The sequence below is a fragment of the Cynocephalus volans genome, chromosome 1 (assembly GCF_027409185.1).
Source record: "Cynocephalus volans isolate mCynVol1 chromosome 1, mCynVol1.pri, whole genome shotgun sequence".
Lineage (NCBI taxonomy): Eukaryota > Metazoa > Chordata > Mammalia > Dermoptera > Cynocephalidae > Cynocephalus > Cynocephalus volans.
Window position 1 is genome coordinate 135,645,696 of NC_084460.1, and position 24,401 is coordinate 135,670,096.

The 24,401-nt window shown below is 35.3% G+C and overlaps 1 protein-coding gene across 2 annotated transcripts in view; it reads right to left on the reverse strand.

Annotated features, from left to right (window-relative positions):
• The window catches only part of DZIP3 (DAZ interacting zinc finger protein 3), a 99,653-nt gene that overhangs the window by 63,787 nt on the left and 11,465 nt on the right, over positions 1-24,401 (reverse strand). For both annotated transcript variants that reach the window (XM_063099816.1, XM_063099824.1), the window contains exons 2-7: positions 17,133-17,236; positions 15,470-15,539; positions 13,006-13,161; positions 8,745-8,861; positions 4,765-4,845; positions 3,152-3,276 (exon numbers count right to left, since the gene is read on the reverse strand). In XM_063099816.1, the coding sequence (XP_062955886.1) occupies positions 3,152-3,276; positions 4,765-4,845; positions 8,745-8,861; positions 13,006-13,161; positions 15,470-15,539; positions 17,133-17,164 (581 nt within the window). In that variant the 5' untranslated portion in view covers positions 17,165-17,236. The remainder of the gene's footprint in view (positions 1-3,151; positions 3,277-4,764; positions 4,846-8,744; positions 8,862-13,005; positions 13,162-15,469; positions 15,540-17,132; positions 17,237-24,401) is intronic.

Sequence of the window (24,401 nt, forward strand, 5' to 3'; positions counted from 1 at the left end):
ACTATCAACTCAGGACATTATGTGAAAGCTAGAAGGCCTCTATGGTAACAATTAAAGAACCCTCAGCTTCTCTTGACATAAATGCAGACTATGCTGAAAATGAGGTCCATGATTTAATCATAAGAGTAGAACAACTATAAGGGAGACCAAAAGCAGTGTCAATAGGACTACTATGCTAAAATCAGGGCTTTGATAGTTAATGAGTAGACCATGAGATCTGAAATAGGATATTTAGGTGAATGTGTTTTAAAATATTGAGAACCTAAATTCCCCATGAACCCTTTGGCTGGCAGAGACCTTTTCCCTCCTAGAAGAAAGCATCCTCCCTTTTCTTAGAGACCATGCAAAAATATCATCTGAGATGCATGTCTCAAAAGATGATGACCTACCTCCTCAAGATTCTCCCTTACCTTCACTCTTTGCCTTCAGACCAATAAATCTAGGGTCAGGTATAAGACAGCCCAAGTGGGAAAAGACAGTCCCTGCCCAGGAAGAAAAATTTTATTTACTATAAGAATTGCAGAACCTGACTAGTATCTACTGGCAGAACATGTATGGATGTTAAGAGTGCTGAACCAATGGGCAGATTACAAGGCTGGATAGGTAAGTGCTGTTGAGAATGAATACCTGAAAATGTAGAAGCAGCTTTGGAACTAGGTGATGTGCAGAGGCTGGAAGAATCTGAAGGAGCAGGCTGGAGAAAGCCTAGATTCTGGTGAGAGTTTAGAAGATAAGAAGTTTGGAATGTCTCAGAGATTGGTTGAGTGGTGGTAATCAAAATGCTGATAGAAATACCGACAGTAAAGACCATTCTGAGGAGGTCTCAGATGTAAATGAGAAAAAGCTTATTGGAACTGGGGTAAAGGTCGCCCTTGTTATGAATTGGCAAAGAACCTGGCTGAACTGTGTCCATGCCAGAGGGCTTTATGGAATGTGACCTTAAAAGTGATTAACCAGGGTATTTGTCAGAAGAAAGTTCTAAGCTGCAAAGCATTCAGACAGCTGTGTGGCTACTTGTAACAGCCTACACTGAGTTTGGCAACAAAAACATGACATAAAGCTGGAATTTATAATTAAAAGGGAAGCAAAAGTTAAAAAATAGGAAAACTCTCAGACTGGCCAAAGACCTGACAGCCAGAGGTACTGCTGGTATTAGTCCAGAACCCAAAGGCTGAAGAGTTTTGGGTTCTGATGTCCATGGACAGGAGAAAACAGTGTATTCTAATTCCAGCAGAAAGTGAGACATTCACCTTTTTCTCTCTTTTTTTGTCTCCAGGACCCCAATGGATTGGATGGCACCTGCCCATACCAAGGGTAGATATTTCCCACCCAGTACCCTCAGGCTTACATGCTAATCTCTTCTGGGAGCACCCATATAGATACACCCAAAAATAATGCTTTACCAGTTTTCTAGATATTCCTTAATCTAATCAAGTTGACAAGTAAAATTAACCATCACAGGAAGTGTATATTGATATGGGACAACACTTCCACAATTCAAGATTTACTTTCCTAGCCAGGACACATGAAGTCAGTCCTAAGAGACTGCTGAGAAGGCTCTTTGAAACTTGGCCACAATGATGGCCAATAGTAAGGTAGAAATGCTGAAATGTCTTGGCAGGGTATTAAAGGAGTCAGAATGCCCAAGGAAGTAGGAATTCTAGAATAGACTCACTATATAAGAACATGGAACCCACCAGTAGACAATGTTCCTGGAAAGGTTCAGAGGATACTACATCCATTAATGCAATAAGAAATACAGAGTAAGTATGGCACCAGTGTCTTTGAGAAGCTCAGTGGTGGTTATCCTCAATAGGCCATGGATGAAAGTAATGATACGGCCATACGACTAGGCTTTTTAGTGTCAACGATCTGGAGAATGGACTCTCTCCAATACCCATTAGTACAGAGAATGAAAAGTAGTTTGCATATCTACTACTAGGGAAGGACAGGTGTACACACTCTTTGTCTTGTCTTGGGCTATGTTAATTCTCCTACTCTGTCACAATACAGACTGACAGGACTCTTATCATCTTGACATTCTCCCAAACATCACAGTGTCCCACTATATTTGTGATATCATGTTAAACAGACCTAGCAAACAGGAAGTGGGAAAACTTCTGACACCCTAGTAAAACAACAGGAATGTCAGAGGATAAGATATCAGGCAACTACTATACAGGTGAGGCTTTTAGGGATCTAATGTTTTGGTCTAGCAGTAATCCTGCATAAGGATCTGCCCAGATAAGCATTCCTTAATCCATCCCTCAGATCACAGCCAAATATGGTATCCTCAGAGAGATTTCTGATTCCCAGAACCAGACTGGAGCTCCAGTAAAGACTTTGATTGCTCACTCTGTTTCTTCATAGCACTTTGCCACATTTCATAATTGAGTATTTTATGACTGATTATTTGACTAAACTCTATATCCTTTATTATACAGTTACATGAGGACAAGAACTGTCTAACTTGTTAACCACTGTATCCCCAACACCTAGCGCCATCTCTGAAATAGGACAGATGCTTAGTAAATAAAATGAATAAATTATGCTACAAATGGTTAAGGATCTCAATACAGAAAGTGAAAAGATTTCACTTTCTGAAATATGTAATACCCAGTACTCCCAAAACTCAGTATTTGGATCCTTTGAACATGTTATAAGCTCATTTATACCTTCAAAAACTATTCAAAGTCAGTGATGATAATACTGATAACTACAACCATCATTTATTTAAGTATACATTTTTGTGTTCTGGGCACTGTGTTAATCATCTACTATACCCTTATGTTGTGGACACTATTATTAGTTCCATTTTAGAGATAAGAAAAAAATAAGGCTAACAACACTAAGTTTCCTACAGTAAAAGGTAGAAAATGTATCTGTACCCAGGTCTCTCAGAGTCCAAAGCCCATGTTCCTAGTGTCAATGAAAGACTGCTTCTTATTGCCGTGGCCTGTTAAGCTTGACATTCAATACTCTCAAGTACATTTAAAAATGATTATCTATAGACATAGTTGAATTTGAAAAGAAAATACCAGGGGAGCACAAATGTCATACTGTGTTATACTGTTATACTGTGTAAATTTATTCCCATTTCACAGTGCTGAAAGTCCACAAGCAAGATCTCTATATTAATTAAAATCCTTACCTCTTCTGAGCACATCGAAGTAAACCACGTCCAAAGTAAACTAAAGACATAAAGTTTTCACAAATTTCATTTTCTTGGATCACCATCTTCATCACCAGAAACTTATTCTCAGCTTCTGTATAATCCTGTAGTAACATAAAACTAGGTTGATATGAAAGGCATTTTTTTCTTTTACCACAGATTATTATTTCTCAAACTAGAGAAATTAGGGCAATTTTTAAAATGATCCAGTCATCAGGTCATTTATTCACATCTCTAATCTTAGCATCTCTGTATGTGATCACAAAAAAATATATACTCAGTGCTTAAAATATTTATTTATAAGCAAACTAAAGATCTTCTTTAACCAATGTTTCAAAGTGAAAATTAAAACAATTTTTATATCTAAAACTGGCAAATATTACTAGCCAAAATAAGGGCTTTTTTGATGACTATTGGAGCACAGTTCTTTATCATTCTTTCTAATTTTTCTTTCTAATTGGAGCACAATCCTTTCTAATTTTTCAAATAGGAAATAAGTGATTTCTTGACCACAGAAGTAGTCTCTTTTGGGGAAACACCATCTTGATCATAAGCATTACAGATTTGGAAGTAAAGATCAGGATCAGTTCTAATGGACGTTTCAGTTATGATTGATAAAACAGGTTTAACAGCCTTAGTCTCTCTGAAAAAAAGAGTAAATAAAATAAAATGCTGCATGGTCTTATTTAAAAATATTTTTTAGTATATCACAGTAAATAATAATTAGTATTACATAAAATTATTTAAAATAGAGATGTCTTCAGTTTGAGTGCTTTTAAATTCCATTTCACCTATTAACAGGTCATAGTTATATGTTTAATTTATGAAACCAAGTAAAGAATATAGAATTGAGAAGAGAAAAAATATCAAGGCTGCAAAGAAAATATAAGAAATCATTAAAAGTCAGAAAAAGAAAGAAAACGTTAAACTCAAAGAACCCTTAGAAATTATTTAGTTAACTCACAGATTTTTACTTTTTTGCCCTTCACTTTATTAGACAAAGAATTTGAGGTAAAATTCGGGCCGAGCCCGTGGCGCACTAGGGAGAGTGCGGCGCTGGGAGCGCGGCGACTCTTCCGCCGCGGGTTCGGATCCTATATAGGAATGGCCCGTGCACTCACTGGTTGAGTGCCGGTCATGAAAAAGACAAAAAAAAAAAAAAAATCTTTTGAGGTAAAATTCATATTTTACAAAAGGAGTAAGATTAAGACCAGAGAGATTAAGCTGCACTAGAAAATGTATTAATGTGTATAAGTGAAAGAAGCTAAACAATTCTCTATTTTACACAAACTGTAAGCACTTAAAAGATAAAGTTAAAACAACTGATGTTATACGCTAAGTTTCTTTTATCAGCATTTTTAGTTTCATAATAAAATTTTTGGCATAATTACTCTAAATTACACAAAAAAATGGTTACACTGTATAATGATAAAGATAGTAATAATTAAAAATTAAATTATAAATATATAACAGTAAAGTCACTGAATGGTTTCAATCTTTAGAGAATTTTAAAAATCAACATTTTAATTTGCTAAAATGAAGTCAGTGTATAAAGAAAGATTTATAATGGGCATGTAACACATGCTACATACCTCTTTCTTTCCTCTTTCAGTGAGTGCTACTCCATATAAAAACAGTAATGTCAAATAGTAACCAATATTAATCTGGTGTGCCTAAAAAGAAAAAAAACGTTAATTGGTTATTTAGGCTAAGCTACTTTTCAGTATGGCAAGCTACTTAAATATCTTAGACCTATTTAATAACTATTTAAAATATTTAAATTATCATTATATTACCAATCTTCTAGTAATAACTATAGAGAATGCGTTTTAGATGTATTTGATAATCTGACCCAGGAAGAAGAAAGAAGATGGTCAGTAATCTCAAAATAAAACATCAGAAGTTGATTAAAGAAAAAAGCAAATGACATCAAAATTTTTTACATTAAATCTTTCAAAAAATTCTCATTCTCTCTCTTATTAATTAATACCTAATTAATATTATTAATATTTTAGGTATCAAGAACACTTTAGACAATAATATACTGAACACTCAAGTATCTACCATCTACCTTAAAAAATACAATCATCTTGTGAATTAAAATCCCTTACTCTCCATGTGTTAGTTTTGTTACAACAGTATAAACATAAAACTTAACACTTCTTCAATGAAAAATTAAAACACATAGATACCTCCACTTAAAAATGATCTATGAAAATTACAGAGACGGAGACAGATAAAGGATCAGAGAAGGTAAAGAGGGAGAGGGGTGGATGTGACTATAAAGGTATTACAGGAGCGATTTTTGTCATGATGGAATAGTTCTTTTACCTTGATTGCGCTAGTAATTATACAAACATACACTTTCAATAAAATGACATAGAACTATACATACCTGTGCATAAGAAAGTCAGCAGAGCCAGCCTGAGACTGCTATCCTCATTAAGGCCTGCCTGCAAAGTTGATCTCTGACTGGTGCTTGGAACTTGGATTTTGGCAGTGTTTCTTTCCACTGTTCTCTAACTGATAAGGTGGCTCACTGTACCTAGACTGTTTGTACAATGTACAAACTGAACAGCATTGAATGTACAATGCTGAACACCTGGAAGTTTCTTCTGGGAGTCTGGCATTTTGATACATTCTAGACAGAGGGGATCTAGATGTACAATCCCCAATAAAAATGTTGAGCACTCAGTCTCTAATGAGCTTCCCTGGGCAGAAACATCACACATTGCCACATTTTCATTCACTGCTTGTGGGGAGAGGGGTATACCCTGTGGGGACTCCTCATGGGAGGAAGAAAACAGTACAGACTCAGTACAGTAGATTGCCCTTCCCAGTGTGGGTGGGCATCATCCAATCCATTGAGGGCCTGAACAGAACAAAAGGTAGAGGAAGGAAGAATTCACCCCTTTTTGCTTCATGCCTTCTTGCTTGAGCTGGGATACCTCTTATCTTCTCCTACCCTCTGACTGGGAGTTACACCATTGGCTCCCTTGGTCCTTGGACCTTTGGAATTAGGCTGAATTATACTACTGTCTTTCCTGGGTCTCCAACTTACAGACCACAGATCATGGAACTTCTCAGCCTTCATAATCACATGAGCCATTTCCTCATATTAAGTCACATATGTATAGTATACAAAACAGTATATATAACAGAAACTGGTGTTGAGTCAATTGCTCCTAAGCTCTATACAGACTGAAGATTATAACCATATCTTTTGTCACATTAACCTTTTTTGAAACTGCCCTAAACCATAAACAAGATTTTTTCAGGTACATAAGGATGATAAATATCCACGGGATACAAACTTTCTTTTTATACTCATCTAAATGAATTTTCTCACCTAGAACACTTCATATGACCAACAGTATGCATTTATGAGATAACTGACTGGAGTTAGGAGTTTGCTTTCAAACTGATCTCGGTGGAAAGAGATGTGTTTGTTCTCAACTAAGTGAGTTTACAAATCCAAACTCCCTATAACATCTAACTGGTTTCCACTTTAAAATTCCCATCTCTGCAGTGACGGTATAATGTCGTAGTTCAGAGCATAGACTGGAGACAACACCACAGTACATGGGCTATATCTTGATTCTATTACTTACTAACTGGTAAATTTAGCATTATTTAATCTCTATGCCTCAGTTTCCTAATCTATAAAATAAGAATAATAAGATGGGGTAGTTATGAAGAGTAAATGAGCTAATCTTTACAAAGCACTTAGAACAGTGGCTATTACACAGCAAACCCTTTAAATAAGTGTAAGCTATTATCTATTTTTTTAAAAAAGCTTTATAAATAATACAACAGAGTCTGTAACTCATACAATTCCAAATAAAAACAATATTTTTGAGAACAGGATATGATGCAGAATTGTGGTAATGCTATAATTAGAAGGCAAAAAATTGAAATTTAAAGATGTGATTGACACATTTCTAACCTAAAGCCCTAGCACTTTTCCTCCCAACCTCCCCTCATTAGCAAAGATTATTCCAAGTACTGGAACCAAATGGATATAGAGATGCTATTGGCAACCATACATCCCCCCACAAACTCACTGCTGCCCCCTACAAGGTTATCTTGCTCCTTCCTGGTGGCCTTGAGGGGCAGGGAGAGCCATTTGGATACAGGTGTAGGCTGCTTTGATCATGACAATTACAATTCTACTCACAAATGCTACTAAGAGAGGGAATTCTTCCATTTCCTTGTCTAAGACTCATCTCTGAAGTAATGTGTAAGCAGAGAAGGCTAAGTAATATGCACCTGTTAATGCTTATTTTATACTGATTTATTTCACTGACTAGCAATCTGATCAGTGGGAGAAATAGTAGGTCTGCAGAATCCCAGAAGTTCTTGGGACCATAAGATGCAAACCCCCTTTGTTTGCTTCCTCTTTTGAATCCATCTAGAACCTCCTCCTTTAGAGTGGTGTACATCCCCTTTAGAACCCTAGTCCTAAGTCTTCTAAATAAGGATTAATTTTCTACCTCCTTATACATCACTATAAAATGGGATTTGGTGTCTTCAGCTACCTTTTTTGGTGCCTGGGTTGTTCTCATTGGAAGATAACTCTAACCTATCTTCTGCGTGTATGTAAAACTTTGTTTACTGATCCAAGTTATGCAAAGTACTGATTTTTCCTTTCACTGTCCTGTATTATTGGTTCTAATTTTTGATGCAATATTTTTCCCTCAGATTATTCTATTTATTTCTAAAGTATCATTTGACCTTGAACACATAAATATATTTTGTCAATTTTACCTATTACAGAAGTTCCAACTTTTACAAATACAGAATATCAGAAAAAGGAGAAACTAATAAATTAGGGGAAAAGAGAGAATAGGTTTTTTCTTTTTTAATTGACAAATAAAAATTGTTTAGATTTATTGTATACAAAATGACATTTAAACAATGTATACATCATGGAATGACTAAATCAAACTAATTAACATATATGCATTACATATCATTTTTTTGTGGTGAGAACACTTAAAATCTACTTTCTTAGCAATTTTTAAGAATACAAGACATTGTTATTAACTATAATCACCATGCTGTACAACAGATTTCTTGAACTTATCCCTCCTGTCTAACCAAAATTTGGAATCCTTTGACAAACATCTCCCTGACCCCCTACCCCCAACCTCTCACAGCCCCTAGTTAGTACCATTCCACTCTCTACTTCTGTAAATTCAACTTTTTTTCAATTCCACATCAAAATGACAATATGCAATATTTGTCTTTCTGTGCCTGGCTTATTTTTTGAAGTTCGTGACTCTCCATTTCAAATTGGGAAAGCTCACTTCTATTAGTTCAAGTTTTTCTTAAGAGGAACAATTTTGTGGTAGGTAAGGGAACCAGAACAGGCTCATTACAGAGATGCAGTCACATAAGAAAATATAAGACACAGGAAAGCAATAAATTTATATGTACCCTTCTCTAGAGGTAAAAGAGGAAAATACAAATTGGCCTACACATCAAAATAAGCATGCATTGGCTGTTCTCTCATCAAAAAATGTTGTCCAACTCCATTATCTCAAATTCTCAAAAAAAAACCCACACTTACAGTATAATTAGTAGCTTGAATGTTCCTAAGTGCTGCTTCCAGTTGTGTTATCAAGAAACGTAAAGTCAAAGCAGGAACAATTTCCTCCCCATTTTGGCTGTTAGCTGCAACTTCTCTCTGGGAAAATAATTTAGTTGAAAATTTCTTTTAGTTAGAACAAATATACTTGTATATTTACATTATACAAATAACACATGGTCACTGCAAAAATTTGGAAAATAGAGATAAAGATGGTATAAAAAAATACCCACACAACCCACATGCTGTTCTCAAATTTGTTTGTCTTTAAGTAGTCTGACGAATCTCCTTTGTAACTATTTCCTCAAAACACTAAAAAGAATTCCCATTCCTGCCAAGGAGTTGGCAATATCCACTACTACTTCATTCTCATACCTTCTATTCTGTACATAGCTAAAATCTTTCCAGCCCTGAACCCATGGTAAACAGGAATACTGGCATTAATACCATTACAGAGCAAGCCATTTTATGCTGCAATCTGATTAGTACTGAGCTAATATATGCTTTATTATGTACCATAATTTGTCATTTACCTGAATGAAATGAAAGGAAGAACTATGTCTTATTTTTGTGTCAATTCCCCGGTGTTTTATGCCCACAAATACTTGGCTTAAATTACATTATCTGTTTAAAGATGTATAAACTGTATGGAAAATTTAACCTGCACTTTTCTTAATTTTGTTTCCACCATACAATACTTTGCTGTTTCTCCTAGCTACCTACATATTTTATTTTGGTCTCCCCAGCAGCCAATCTAATGAACCTCTTGTCTATCAACACACATTCCCTAGATAAAGTAATCTATTGTATCATGTTTTTAAATAGTGTCTATCGCTGACAGTTTCCAAATTTATATTTCTAGCCCGAACTATAACCTGAATTCCACATTCATATACTCAACCATTTACTCAACAATATCTCTCAAATGTGAATAGGTATATAAAAACGTAACACTGAAATTAAGCTGAACAAAATATAAAAAACATTTATCTGAAAGCAATGAAAAGCTATCAAGTCACTGAAAGTCTCTGGGGCCAACATGCAGGAGAGGAGGAAGAGCCCAGAGACATGAGACTGAATTTTGGAGCCACTTTTCTCCTTAAAGCAGTTGCCATTATCAATTGTGGATGAGATGCTAGGCAGAGCTTTCAGCAGATTTGCAGAGTTGGGGAGATAACCGGAGTGCATAGTCTATCAAGGAGGAGAGGCCCTGGTAAGCATCCCATTCTTTTGGTCTGCTTTGGTTCCAATGGAAGGAAACCATAACAAAAGAATTTGAATGCAAATAGTTAATTTGGGAGGCACAGAGAACAACGGTAGGAAAGTGGAGAAAAGGGAAAAGCAGTTTTTAAATTAAAGGATGTGCTATTAAGTTATTTACCCATACTAGGCGACTAGAAAACTAAAAAATACAAGCCTCAGTATTATACAACTCAAGGGAAGAGGAAACTGGGGCATTTATGTAATAACACCCAAGACTTACTGATTGACTGCTTTCTTGGGTGAAGTGGGAATATTAATTCCTTGGTAATTCTGAACTGCAATGGGACATACAGTCTTCTGCAGTTGCAGAAGAAAGGCCCTGAGACGTACAAATGCAGATATTCTGAAAACTGAAAATTGTCCAGAGCATACTGAAAACATGGAGCTGAAGGGGTATGGGCAGTACACTGACAACATCTACTATAAAGGGCATAAAAATAGACCCTTCCTCACAGAACAGAAGTAAAGCTTGGAAACATCTCACTCCCTGGATGAATTAAGTAATCTACCAGAAAAGTACAAATAAGCATTACTAGAAAAGATTCTGTCTAGTTTTTCTAGTTCTTCACAGAAGTTTACTTGAAACACTCCAGCCAGCCACAGCAAGTAGCAGAATCCTCTATTATTTTTTCAATGACTACAGGATTTGTATTGATGTTTTCGCATTCATTCAAGATTTTGGTTATTTTTGCTTGCTTGCTTGCTTGCTTTTTTGAACATTCTTATCAGCCACTTATCAACTTTATTGGTCTTTTCAAAAAACCAAGTTTCAGCTTTATTGATCTTCTATATTTTACATTTTATTATATTTCACTAGATTTAGCTACCCTTTTTGACTGTTTTTAATCTGCTGTTTGTCCATGACCCTCTTGAACTTCATGCTTATATGATTGATTAAAGTTTACTTCTTTTTCCAATATATGCAATTCAAGCTATACATTTTCCTCAAAGCATAGCTTTACCTAACATCACAAGTTTTGATATATATTTTTTTATTCAGTTCAAAAATTTAACTTCCATGTGATTTCTTCTTTGACCCATGGGTTACCTAGATTAGAGGTATGTATCTTAACTTACGAACATATGGTTTTCTAGTTTATCTTTCTATTATTGTTTGGAGACCAATTGCACAGTTGTTACAGAGCATGTTCTGTATGTTTGATTGGAGATGAGATGTGTTTATGATCTAGCATATCTTCAATTTTTGTGTGTACTTAAAAAGGATGCATATTCTGCCACTATTAGGTGCAGTGTTTTGTGTTTGTGTGTGTGTCTATGTGTGTGAATTAGATTAAGTTTTCTAGAGATCTACTAGTTTTGTGTCCATGTTCTATCAGCTATTAAGAGAAGCACCATGTTAAAATCTCCCACTGACCTTTTTTTGTCCAGTTCTTCCTCAGTATTATTAATTTTTATCATCTTATCATTCATAAAACTTCTGTATGTATTTGGGTCTACTTCTGAAATTTCTCTTCTGTTTTCTAGACTTGTCTGTAGTGTCAATAACAAGTAACACAATCTTTTAGTTATTACAGCTTCATAATAGGTTTTAATATCTAAGTGGGTAAATTCCCAGCCCTTCTCCCCTACACTTTTCTTACATAATTTTCTTGGCTACTGTTCCGCTAATTTTCCATTTGAACTTTAGAATTAGCTTTTAGTAACAATAACCAAAAAAAATCCTTTAGTTTTACTGGAATTATATAATATTTGTAGATTTTAATTTAGGGAAAATTGACAGCCTTACAACATTGTGTTTTCCTTCCTACATGTATTATTTTCCATTCAGGTCTTCTTTTCTTACCCTTAGTAGAGTTTTACAGATTTTTTGTTTATTCTTTTAATATGGAGGATAGTTTTCTTAACTTAATGTGAATAAAATCAGTGTGTGCATGTCCTTGTTAAAATGCAGATCCCCAGCAATTCTGATTATTTAGTACTAGTACAGAGTTCAGATATTCTCATGTAAATGGTTTAGAATAAACGTTTGAGAAACATTAGTTTATCTTGAACATTTCTTAAGTGGTTTCCTGGGTATCTTACTTTTGTTGCTATTATAAATAAGTACTTTTCTTCTATTTTTACCTTCCAATTGCCTATTGTTTGCATAAATGAAAGTTTTTGATTTCTGTTTTTTATTGTTTCTGGGTGATTTTCAAAAGATAAGAAGAAAATGGTGACATTATTCCATCAATTTCCAGCCAGAATTCATTCATACTGTGGTAAATTATCTCAGTTAAGGATATAATTATACATAAAGTCCTACAGATGTTTTCAGTTTGATTGAATTTCTAACCGTAATAGTATTAATTTGTTTCATGGAAATAATTAATAAAGTATTCTTTGACAGAGAAGGCAAATGTGGCCTTTTCAAGACACCTAAGGTGTTTTGCTCCACCCCCCACTCTCCCACCCCCATTAATTGCCACAAAGAAAAGAATGGATCATTTTCTTTAACTTTGGAAAACCCCATTAATTTAAGAAATGGTACTCTTCTTATGTTGGAAGTTATCACAAATTATTATATAAAAAAGCTGTTTTCAAGATGGAAATCTGCAATATATTCTCTAGAATATTTATTTCTCTCATAAATCCAAAAGTTTTGTATATTATTTTTGAAAATACAATTTTGAAAAATTTGTTAACATTTTACAAATTAGGAAACCAAAAGCAGTTTCCTGTCCCAGGCTGGCAAATTATGGGTTATTAGCAGTACTGGAATAAACACTAGATGTTATAGTCAACAGCTAACAAGCTACCAAACCACATTCCTACCATTATTCTTGAAAGGCTAGCACCAAGTAACTCTATTTATTTAATTAACAAAAGTCTGTAGTCAAGGTTGATACCAAAGCCCTTTACAAAAAGTAAGACAGAGATTTCAGGACCTTAGCTGTACTCTGTGGGTAAACAAATAAAAATTACAAAGTCATATACAGAGATCTGCACTTCTGCCCCAAAGAACAAATTATGATATTACCTGCATAGTTTGAAAGGAAAAATCTTCTTGTAAGAACTTCTTAACATGAGGAACCACACCTTTCGGTAGAGTATTAATTGCATTTAATAACTTCTTCACTTCTAATAATAGGTTAACAGGGACGAGATCAGTAGGTATGCCCTTCTCCTGTTTGTCCTAGAAGACATTATTCATTAAAAATTTACACAATTATACATATTCTCATTTACTCTAATTCTATAACCAGCCAAAATATTTAAAAAGGAACAAAGTGACTCTGTAGATTACTGTGACAGAACTACAGAAAATCCAGTAAGAATAGGATATTGCCTCCATTCTTAAGGACCTTACAATATTGCCTAGATTATTCTACACAATGATATGAAAACTATATCTAAGAGTGCTTTTTACATTATGTGGCTTATGTTTTATCTTCTAAACATAGAAACTTGAAGATGAATAAAGTTATATATATCAGTTTAAACTGAAAACAAAGTAGTAAAATAGAATGACATCTCATTTCAGTCAGAGATGAGTAAATAGTAATAATCTTGGGACTTCAATAATTGATTCTTAGAGATTTAATAATGCCATCATTAATGGTTAATTGATAACTATATGGTTAAGTCCTGCTAGATTGTCTATTAACATCAGTCGTGATGAAATGATGGCAAAAGAGATAAAGGACCTAGAACAGATAGATGATGCCATTCCTTCAAATGTTGATACCACAGTCCCTACAATCTGTTGAAACTTCAAAAATATGATTCTTAAAGTGTTAATGTGTTGCTGTTGACCTCTGAAAATCAGAACCGACAGCTACCTATTGCAGAAGCCATGTAGGGTTTGAGTCACTGAAAATGCTCTAGTGTGGGGTGACTCTGTCAAGTCTCTAACAGATCTGGAACTACACTGGAAAGTGACTACTTGAAAGTCCATTCTTTTCTGTGTAGTTAATGGTTAATTGATAACTATACAGTCAAGCCCCACAGTACTATCTACCTACTCTCCCCTCCTGGGTTTGAGTCTTAAATTAAGATTCCTCCATCCCCACCCATATCCAACAAATACACCTTACATCTTATCCTTCATGTATAAAAATTATATGCAAACATGTAGGAAAATGTTAACAATTTGCTAAATCTCTGTGAAGGGCATATGGGTGTTCATTGTACTATTCTTGCAACTTTTCTGTAGGTTTGAAATTTTTCAAAAAGATTTTTAAAAACTCTGCAAAGTAACCAGAAAAAACCTTATAAAGAATGACCGCTGTCAGTAATGCATATATTTAAACTAAAGGTCAATTCTGCAGTCAAAATTCACAGCAGAATCATCTGATATTAATTAACAAATTTATATGTAAGCAAGATTATGCACTGGTAAAAATTTTTCAACAGGAAATAATATAAGCTTCATGCCTATTAAATATTTATATCTTATTATAAATACTATTTTAATTTTTTTAAGTTAGTTGTCAAAATATTTGATCCAATTTTGAAAAATTGATTTAACATCTAAACCATATTCTGGTGAAAGTGTCCATCTTCCCTGCCTTTTGTATTCACAATTCTGTATCTAGAATGGTCTTTTCTGGATCAACTCTTCTGATTCTCGCCTTTGCTCAACTGTGCAACCCTATATACATTTGTATGTGTTGTATTTCCTCTGCAACATTTTTTATAATGATAACCTCATACAGGTGAATTCTACGGTTATTTTGTTTATATATTTTCTCCTCCTAAGTAACTAGACAATCTCTCCAAACCTTATTAACAAGTGGACATCAATCATTATATAAAACCAGTTAGAACAAGAACCTAACAAATATTTCCTCATCGATCTTTAAATATAAGTACATACAGTATTCGTATAAATATTTTAATCTACCATAAAGTATATTATCACTGGCAATAAAGGCCTTACATTAATGTATGAAGGGGTCTTCAAAAGGTTTATGTAAAGATTCATATTATCTTTTAATTCCGTTTTTCCACTAACTTTTTGAACTACTCTCGTATAGTTATTCCTTTTCATTTAGATGTATAAGTTCTAACAGTTAAGATAATAAAAAATAAGGAAGAAATTTAACTTCAGAAACAACTCAATGAAACTTCTTACTAAATAAAATTATGTGTTTTCTTTTTTATATGTGAACATGTATAGTTTTCATTTTGCTTAAACTTTTCCTTCAAAAGACAAATGAGGGATTTCTTAAAACTGATTGTTGTGATGTTTCAGAGTGAGTCAAATCAATTTTCTGCTAATTTTAATTTATGGTGAGGATTGGTGTTTTGAATAACCTTGAGATACAATATCAATCATCAAAGAAAGATTTAATTATGACCATTTTGTTTATTAAGGTAGAAAAGTGGAATCACCCAAAAATCTTTAACAGATAATTAAACTGACTAGATTTAGCATTACATTCTCATACATAGTCATTATTAGTTAACTAAAAGTTAATGAAAATTAAATTTCCTCTTACCAGTTGGCCACTTGATTTTTCTACCTCACTCTCAGTTTCCTCCTTTGACTGCTCCTGCACAACGGGGTCCCTATTTTAAAAGAAAAAGGAAAGTGTATTCACAGCATGTCTCACAAAGAACACAACTGTAGTAGTAAAGAATCTAACTTTCAGAAGTGTACCCAATGGGTATCAATGGAAGGCAGGGGAGTTATATTTTCTCCTCACTATAAAAAGACTCCTAGTGAAAGTTTCAACAAAAGATGATTTACACACACAAACATTTCACAATATGATTCTCAGTGTTCTTTAAAATTTAATGGTAAATACAAAACTATTAACTGTCTTTTCCTCAACTTCTAAACCCTACCCCCAAAAGGAACACAAGGAACATTCTTGTGTTATCAAGGAATGAAAAATATTGCAGCAGTATTCTGGAGCCTTTCAAGGTTTCAGAAAGAGTACAAAATGTTCTCAAATGTATACTCTACTTGCTATCTCCATTTCATGATCATTCACTCCTTAAACCAAAACTTCTCAATCCCACATGTATATTCCAATCAGCTGTGAAACCTCTGAAACATCCAGATGCCCAAACCCCACTTCAGAGCTTCTAGTCAAAAGCGTTCTGTAAGCTGCTATATTTTCTACATGCTCCAATAACAAATTTTGATGTGTAACCTCAACTAATTCTCACCTCCCCCTCTGCACAAAATAAAGCTAAATTCCTTAGCAAGACAGTTAAAATCCTCCCCAACAATTTTTCGTAAGTTCTTTTCTTACCCTTTCCTCAGCCAAATGATCTCTCATTCTCCCTTGCTTCTACACCCACCAAAATGCTTCTCTAGTCCTTTAAAGATCAGTTTGAATGTCAATTTGTGGAAACTCACTCAATCCCTAGTTAATAATGACTGTTACCTCCTATATATAGCCACAGCATCTCTAATATAATACTTATGTATTTTACCTAAAGATATAATTAATTACTTTTTGTATATCTTCTCACTACATTATAAGCTCTCTTTAAGCACAAAAATTTTGTCTTAGTCTTTATTGCCTGAGCACCAAGGAGTCAGTAAATGCTTGTAAATAAATTAATAAATCACATATTGCTCATTATATGAGATAGTTCAAGGTTGGAGATCTCCAATATTAACCTGCTGTTTAGTACTATACGAGAGGTAAGCAGGCTAAACGTGCCCTGGACGGAGGCAACAGATTTGCCCTGTGGCCTGTGCCCAACGGAACCACTCAGTAGGGTCTTCTGTTACGCTTAAGTTAACCCCTATGAAACGGGGAAAATAAGACCACCCACTTAATAAAACTGTTATGAGGTTTATGAGTTAACATTTGTAAAATCATTAAAAACAATGCCTCACACACAGTAAGTCTATGTAATATGTAAGTATTTGTTAAATAATAAAATGTTATTTTGGTGAGAATGGCCCAAGGATAGCAAAGTTTAGTACATTTTTCAATTCTTAGCTCTTTGGCCTGGTATCATTCCTAAAGAACTTTTTTAAAATTAGATTTTACCCAGTCTATATCCCCTACTAATCAAAGTTGCTAAATTATCTTGAAGCATAACAGTATCTCATTCACACCCAAGGTTATGTGGAAAAGACAAATGTCGTGTCTTTGGAATATAACAAATGTAGTTGGTTTTTATTAACCCATCCCTTACCTCACAAAAAATTCTTCTGGTAGAGAATCCATGCTGCACGATATTCCTATAAAAAAGTCTTATCCCAGTGCTTGCAAATTGACTTTTACTACTGCTCTTTAAAGCTGTAAGGAAAGTAATATTTTTAATGGGAAGGTAGGAGAGTTACATTCTTTCTCCCCACTATACAAATAGCACATAATTGTTAATGAAAATGTTGAAACTGCTCCAAAGAGAAGAAAATGAATCATATAGTTTCACCATCCAAACATAAATAATGACTTGACTTTAATATAGTTATTTTTTCAAAGCATAGGTATATTTTACCAGTTTGTAATCACATTGAATAGAAAATGTTCTACACTACCTTTTATACCACTGTTACATCAAAAGCATCTTTCATGTTATTTTATCCTCTTAGAAAACATTCTCAATGGCTACAAAACAGTTGGTTAATTGGACTTTCCTTGACCATTTCCTTAGAGCTGGACATTTAGTTTCCCATTTTTTTTCCACTATAATTACTTCCATGATAAACTCCATTGTCCATAAAGCTTTTTCTATATTTACGATTATTTCCTTATAATGAATTCTCAAAAGTAGAATTCTTAGGTCAAAAGACACATTTTAAGCTCCTTGGTGCATTGCTAAATGGCTTCCCAAAAGGTCTGTACTAACTTATTTCCCATAGAAGTATATGAGTTCCTGCTTAACACAATCTTGAGAGTACTAATTGTTTTGTTTCATTTTAGCCTACGAATAACATGTAGCCACTTTTTATAAAATCATATGATTCTGTATCTCCATAAAATAGGAGAGGTAGGATGTAAAGAACTCTTGCACATGTTCTGGTTCAAATATCAATGGATGTTGTGGCTGTTTCATGAAAGGAAAAAAAAATACTGAGGCAACACAAATGAAAACAAAAAAGAGTATCATTAGCATATTTATTTATATAGCTATCTATTTAATTATTCCAAGAACAAATCTTCTAAAATTAGTCTAATATAGTCTCCTTTACTGAGAGTTCACGATCTAGACTACAGTGCCCTCTGCTAGGCTGACTTCCCTTTTTGATCCCACTCTGTAAGCCCAGGAAGCATATATGAAACCACGGGTAGGTACAAAGGAAGAAATGATGAGAAAAAAGAAAAGAAAGTGGCAGCAATAACATAAAAAAAGAGACATAGATTGCCTTGCTGCCAAGCACAAGACTGGAAAAAGTTTCTCGTTTGTTGCCTCTGGACCACTTATTTATCTTAGTAACTGGGCAGCCAACTTATCTACTTGCATATTTAACATACATCCATAAATTAAATTGATAGAGCTTTTGCAGGCTCTATCTACTAAAAGGTAATTCAGCAGGTAACTCCCAAATCAAGAAAATATATTCCAGGGCTGGCCCATAGCTCACTTGGGAGAGTGTGGTGCTGATAACACCAAGGCCATGGGTTCGGATCCCTATATAAGGATAGCCGGTTAGCTCACTTCAGAGAGCGTGGTGCTGACAACACCAAGTCAAGGGCTAAGATCCCCTTACTGGTCATCTTTTTTTTTAAAAAAAAAGAAAATATATTCCACAAGGTCACCTATTAAGAATTCAGACTGTATTTACTTAAAGAAACACTATCTTACATGATGTTGAGCCCCCAAAAAGCCAATTTAACATAAAGAGTTAAAGTAACTGCAGGACTCAACCCTCCTAAGCCTTGAGATATGAGTACCTTCTTATTAGTGAGTGAGCTTAGAAGGGGAAGGGGCAATTCAGCCCTGGTGGAAAGGCTAAAAGAAGTTCCATGAAGATCATCTGTAAAACAAGTACAAGGGGTCTTCAAAAAGTTCATGGGAAGATTTGTACTATCTTTTAATTTTATTTTTTCACCAACTTTTAGAAATACACTGGTGTTCCTAATTATGTTACTACCAGTATTCTGTATTTGATTCTAAGTAATACAGAAATTCCAGAGACAAGAGCAATTCTCCAAAAATTTGATATTGATATTTCTTAATCAAAACACAAATTCAAAGACGCATACACACACACACACACACACACACACACACACACACACACACACACACACACACACACACACACACACACACACACACACACACACACACACACACACACACACACACACACACACACACACACACACACACACACACACACACACACTTCCTTCTAATTTTCCTCATTTAAGACAGAGAGCTTTCAGGCCGGCCCGTGGCTCACTCGGTAGAGTGCGGTGCTGATAACACCAAGGCCACGGGTTCGGATCCTATATAGGGATGGCCGGTTTGCTCACTGGCTGAGCGTGGTGCTGACAACACCAAGCCAAGGGTTGAGATCCCCTTACCGGTCATCTTTTAAGAAAAGAAAAAAAAAAGACAGAAAGCTTTCTAATATTTCTTCCTGCCCATCCCCAACAACAACAAATAAAACACCTCTTGCTGTCAGTGTTACAACTCATCTACATAAAATCCATTTCTTCTAGGTAAACTTATTTTATTTTATAATTTTATTTTTAAAATTCAGTAAGTAAGCAAAATCATATTTAAATTTGCTCTCTGTTCAAACAATGATGAAAGATACAACCTACAGCTAACAATGAAGCAGAGAGAAGTTGTATAAGCCTTGTCAGTCTTTCACATACATCAGATCTGCTTCATCTCTTTAATAAAAGCTGTATAGAAAAAACACGGCTTTGAGAATTTAAGGATTATCAAACTATTTTTATTTTATGTTTCTATAAACCTACCTGGTTATTTTAATAAAAAGTAACAGTTAAGACATTATTTCATACCCAGAGCATACAAATGTATGCCTTTTCTAGACAAAACAATTTCCTCATTTCTGGAATTTAGAAAAGGTCAGACATGGAGACCTCCCCCTCTGATAATCTCATCTTTAGTCAGTGGCTGTTTGCACAGATCACAGAGAGGATGAAAAAAGAAAGGAAAATCCTCTGGCAACAAGGTAGAGAGGATAGAATGTCTCTGCTAAGTTGTTCAGTGTTCAGCATGAAAAAGAAAAAGGTGGAAAATTAATAAATCAATAAATCAGAAAATATTGGGATCCTGAATTAGAGTTAAAAAATGTTACTACCTTTCTTTTTCAGCATGCTTAAACTACAACCTGAGACGAATCTCTGTGATGAAAGGTTTTCCAGGAGAGAAGATCATCAAACCCATCATTTCCCAGGAGCTGAGCAGCTATGTGTGGCAAACATTACCGGCAATAGCGGCAGCAGTGGCACTTTACAGCCTCTGCTGGAGAGGAAGGCCTAAATGCCTAGCAACCAAAATGAAGTAGCCAGCCTAAAATGTTACCATTGTGCTTCTAAAATAATCCAAAGGTTCTTACCATTCTAGAAGAGGTGGAAGGAAAACTTTAAAGCCAGGATTAACATAGGAGAAAGGATGAAACTAGTTTGCCCTGGTGTATTCATTTCAATAGACTTTCCCTGTCTGCAGGAAACAAAATTTACTCTCCCTTCCTGAAACTAAGGGACTACTTTTCCACAGGTGCCTACTGAGATTCTTGTTGGTTGATCTTGAGGCAACCTAAAGTTCAGTGTCAATTGATAGGACACCTTTATCCACCAAGCAAAATGATTTTATCTGCAGGCTGTGTCTTACTTGTTGAAAAATAAGGTACAACTTTATATCTTGATAAACCATAAAATGTCTTTCTTATTTTTCTATCTGAGCTCTCAGTTCCCACTTTCCCTCTTATTTGTTGAAATTATGACAAACTTTTTAGTTGTGAAGATGTTTTTTGTTTTCATTTTTAAAGGTGATTCTTTTCTCATCAAAACAGGCTGCTATAGCAAAGCACCATAGACTAGGCAGCTTATAAACAACAGAAATTTATTTCTCACAGCTTTAGAGGCTGGAAGTCTGAAATCAAAGTTTTAGCATGATAGGTTCTAGTGACAGCCCTCTTCCGGGTTACAGTCTGCTCACTTGTACCCTCACCTGGCAGAAAGAAGGTGAGAGAGTTCTCTGGGGTCTCTTTTACAATTCCATTCATGAGGGCTCCACCCTCATGGCCTAATTTACCTCCCAAAGGCCCCAACCTCCTAATACCGTCACATTGGGGTTAGGATTTCAATGGAGGGGAGGGGGTCATGCAAATATTCAGTCCATTGCACAGGTGTTCTTTGGATCTTGTACTCTGAAAGTCTTTATTTTTCATATATTAGTGAGCTCCAGGTAGACAAAAATGGCTAAGGCCATCAGATTAGACTCAAAAAATAAGAGCTTGCACCATTATTTTGTATTAGCAATGGTAACAATTAAAAAAAAATGCTGATTACCTGTTTTTCTAATTTTCCATCAATTTCCTCCACTTTTGCATTTAACTTGTTAAAGCCATAATATAAACATACCTAGACACAGGTGGCCAAAACATTACTTTCCCTCAAAGAATAAATGCAGAGCTTGCTTAGGAAAATTCCAGGACTGATAGATGATTTGCAAAATCTCTGCAAAAGTTATCAGAAACTGAAAAAACACTTTTTGTTCCAAAAGATCACTGTCCATCTCTGTTCTTGCCATTTTGCAAAAATCATTGTTAGCACTTTCTGGAAGCTTAAACCAGGAGGCAAGAGCCCTGCAATGTATAATGTATACCCACTGCCCCTTTGTTACAAATCTGCCAACATAGGAAACATCTTGGCCTAAAGCAAAATTAGCATCTTGTCAGAAGCACATTATCTTTCAGATCTATTCAGTCAGTTACTTCTGGACTTACACAGGCAAACCAATAGAATATATACATATTAATTTGTTTTGAATATTTGGAATGTACCTACAATAAATATACATAGTTTAGGATTTATCAGAAAAAACATCCGGATATTAAACTACCTATTAATTTCAGGTATTTTCAGCTAGCTCTGCTAAAACCCTGCTGTTCAGAAAGGGTAGCTAGGAACCTTGGAAGGAGCATATACTACTCCAAAGCACATTCTCCAAAAGTGGAATATTTTTCAAAATATTATGTTGTTACTAAATTGTTATACAATAACAACAAAAGGAGAATGTTGAGACATGACACATGTTGAGATAATAATCAACCAGGGAATGGAGGACACTTCTTTTATGTACTTGGCTCTCCTACCACCAGCTACAAAGCCTACTCTATCCACTTCCAACTTGCTCCACCCATGTAAGACAATGGGCTGTTCACTGCTATCTCAGAAAGGTATACATTTGCAAGAAGGGGTGGGTAAGAAGGTAGATCAAGTTTTTGGTTATGAATAGTTTCCTTTCATATAAAATTAAATAGGTGTACAATATTAATTTTGGTTTCATTAAAAATAAAGTTAATTTTCATCAGCACGTATGTGCCAGGCTCTAGGCTATATACCTATGTACACTGAATAAACATCGGATCTTTGCACAACTCTGAAAGATAAACATTACTGTAATTCATCTTAAAAATTAAGAAAATGAGGCTTAGAGAGTTCTCATAACTAATAAATCAGTAAGAACAGGAACCTTATGCCCAAATTTTACCAATTGCAAATCTATGTTCTCTCCACTATGCTCCATTACTTCTAGTGTCATATTGACTTTATATAAACTTGGTGTACAGTTATGAGCTGGACTAGATAATATGCACAGACCCACTCTCAGAAACAGAACTATTTACATGATGTTATTGGTCAGCAAATGATACCATAATAGTAATTAATCATACCATCTTAACATTTCACAGTACACGAGTCACATCAGTATTTGATAAGAGTTTTTCTATTGAATAAAACAATTCAGAACTATTAGGTAAGTGCCTGATACTCTATGTGGTACTGAAATGAATAATAACTCATGCCTGTCTAAAAAATCTCTCAAGAGTAAAGATTTTTGGAAAAGAAATCTACAAATTTTTTTGATCACATATCCCTAAAGCAGTAAAAACATCAGAGATACACTGAAAATATATGAATATAAATTCATTTATGAATTATTTGGAGGCATTACTATAAAATTGAAAAAATGAAATAAAAGTATGTAATTAAAAAAAGTATGTTCCCACACCTCAACAGACAGCTTCATATATCCCCTGGGGTGTGCATACTCTACTTTGAACACAACTGTCTTGAAAAACATCTTCACATTTTAATTCAGGAAACAGATACCTAACCATTTCATGACCTTGACAGTAACTGTTTTCTGAAAGACCAGAAATTTAAAAATGAGATATGCAAAGGACTTTGTTCTATACAAAGTAGGCAGGCCTTCAAGAAATTCTACTATAATTAAAAACAATCACCTTAATTTAAAATGAAAGTATGTCACTTTCACCTTTACTTATCTACTGATGGATCTTGGACATGACTGGCACCATTGTGCACACAACAAGCACGAAATAGCCACTGGCCCTTGTCTTCCACTCTAGCACCAAACCCGTCCCCCTTCCCTTTTATGAGAAGCCTCGTGACTTCTGCAAAACAGAAACCCTTTTGCTTCCACAAGGGCGCAGCTCTCCACTCTGGTCGCATAGCTTCTGCGTTAGCACAATGCCCTTCCTTGATTGTATCAGCCAGCCCTTGGCGCCCTATTTAAGCTCTCTCGCCCCCACATGTAGTGCTGCCCTCCACTCTGAGTGTAGCCTGGCAGATTCTTTTCCTTAAATAAAGCTTGATCGGTACCTGGCGCTTCGGCTCACTTTCTTTCATTTTGGTGCTGAAACCTGGGAAGGGTTCTGGCTGACGTTGTTGGACAATCCCCACCTGGGTTGACTGGCCCTCGGCCACCCTTCCCAGACCTGCCGAACCAAGTACATTCGGGACTCTCTCCTTTTGCCGTTTCAGACCAACGCATCCAACATCGGCCTCAATTCAGGGTGAGTCAGTGGGTCTGTCCTACCTACTTCTACGGGTTCCCCTGACTACTCTCTGTGACTAAGGTCTCTATGATTCCTGGCTGGGGGAACTCCTCTCGTGTCCCCCAGGTATTGGAGGATGCTTCATTAGCTGGTCATGGCTTTTCTCTCGAAAAGAAGGTGCACAGCAAAGAGGATGCTCTTTATTGGCACCCTTCTTCTACCAGGCCTGCCCATTACCTTTCTCACCCTCTACATGGGATCCTCACGATCCAAACCTCCAGGCTCTACACCTCCGGGCTGTCTCCTGGATAATCTGTCAGCCTCCAGGGAGACATTACAACTCGAACACATCGTTACAATGGATCCCAGTGGCCACAAGATGGCACTCTCAATTTAGATACTCACCGAAACAGCAAAAGCTGGACAGATTTCTTATACTCAAGCCTCTT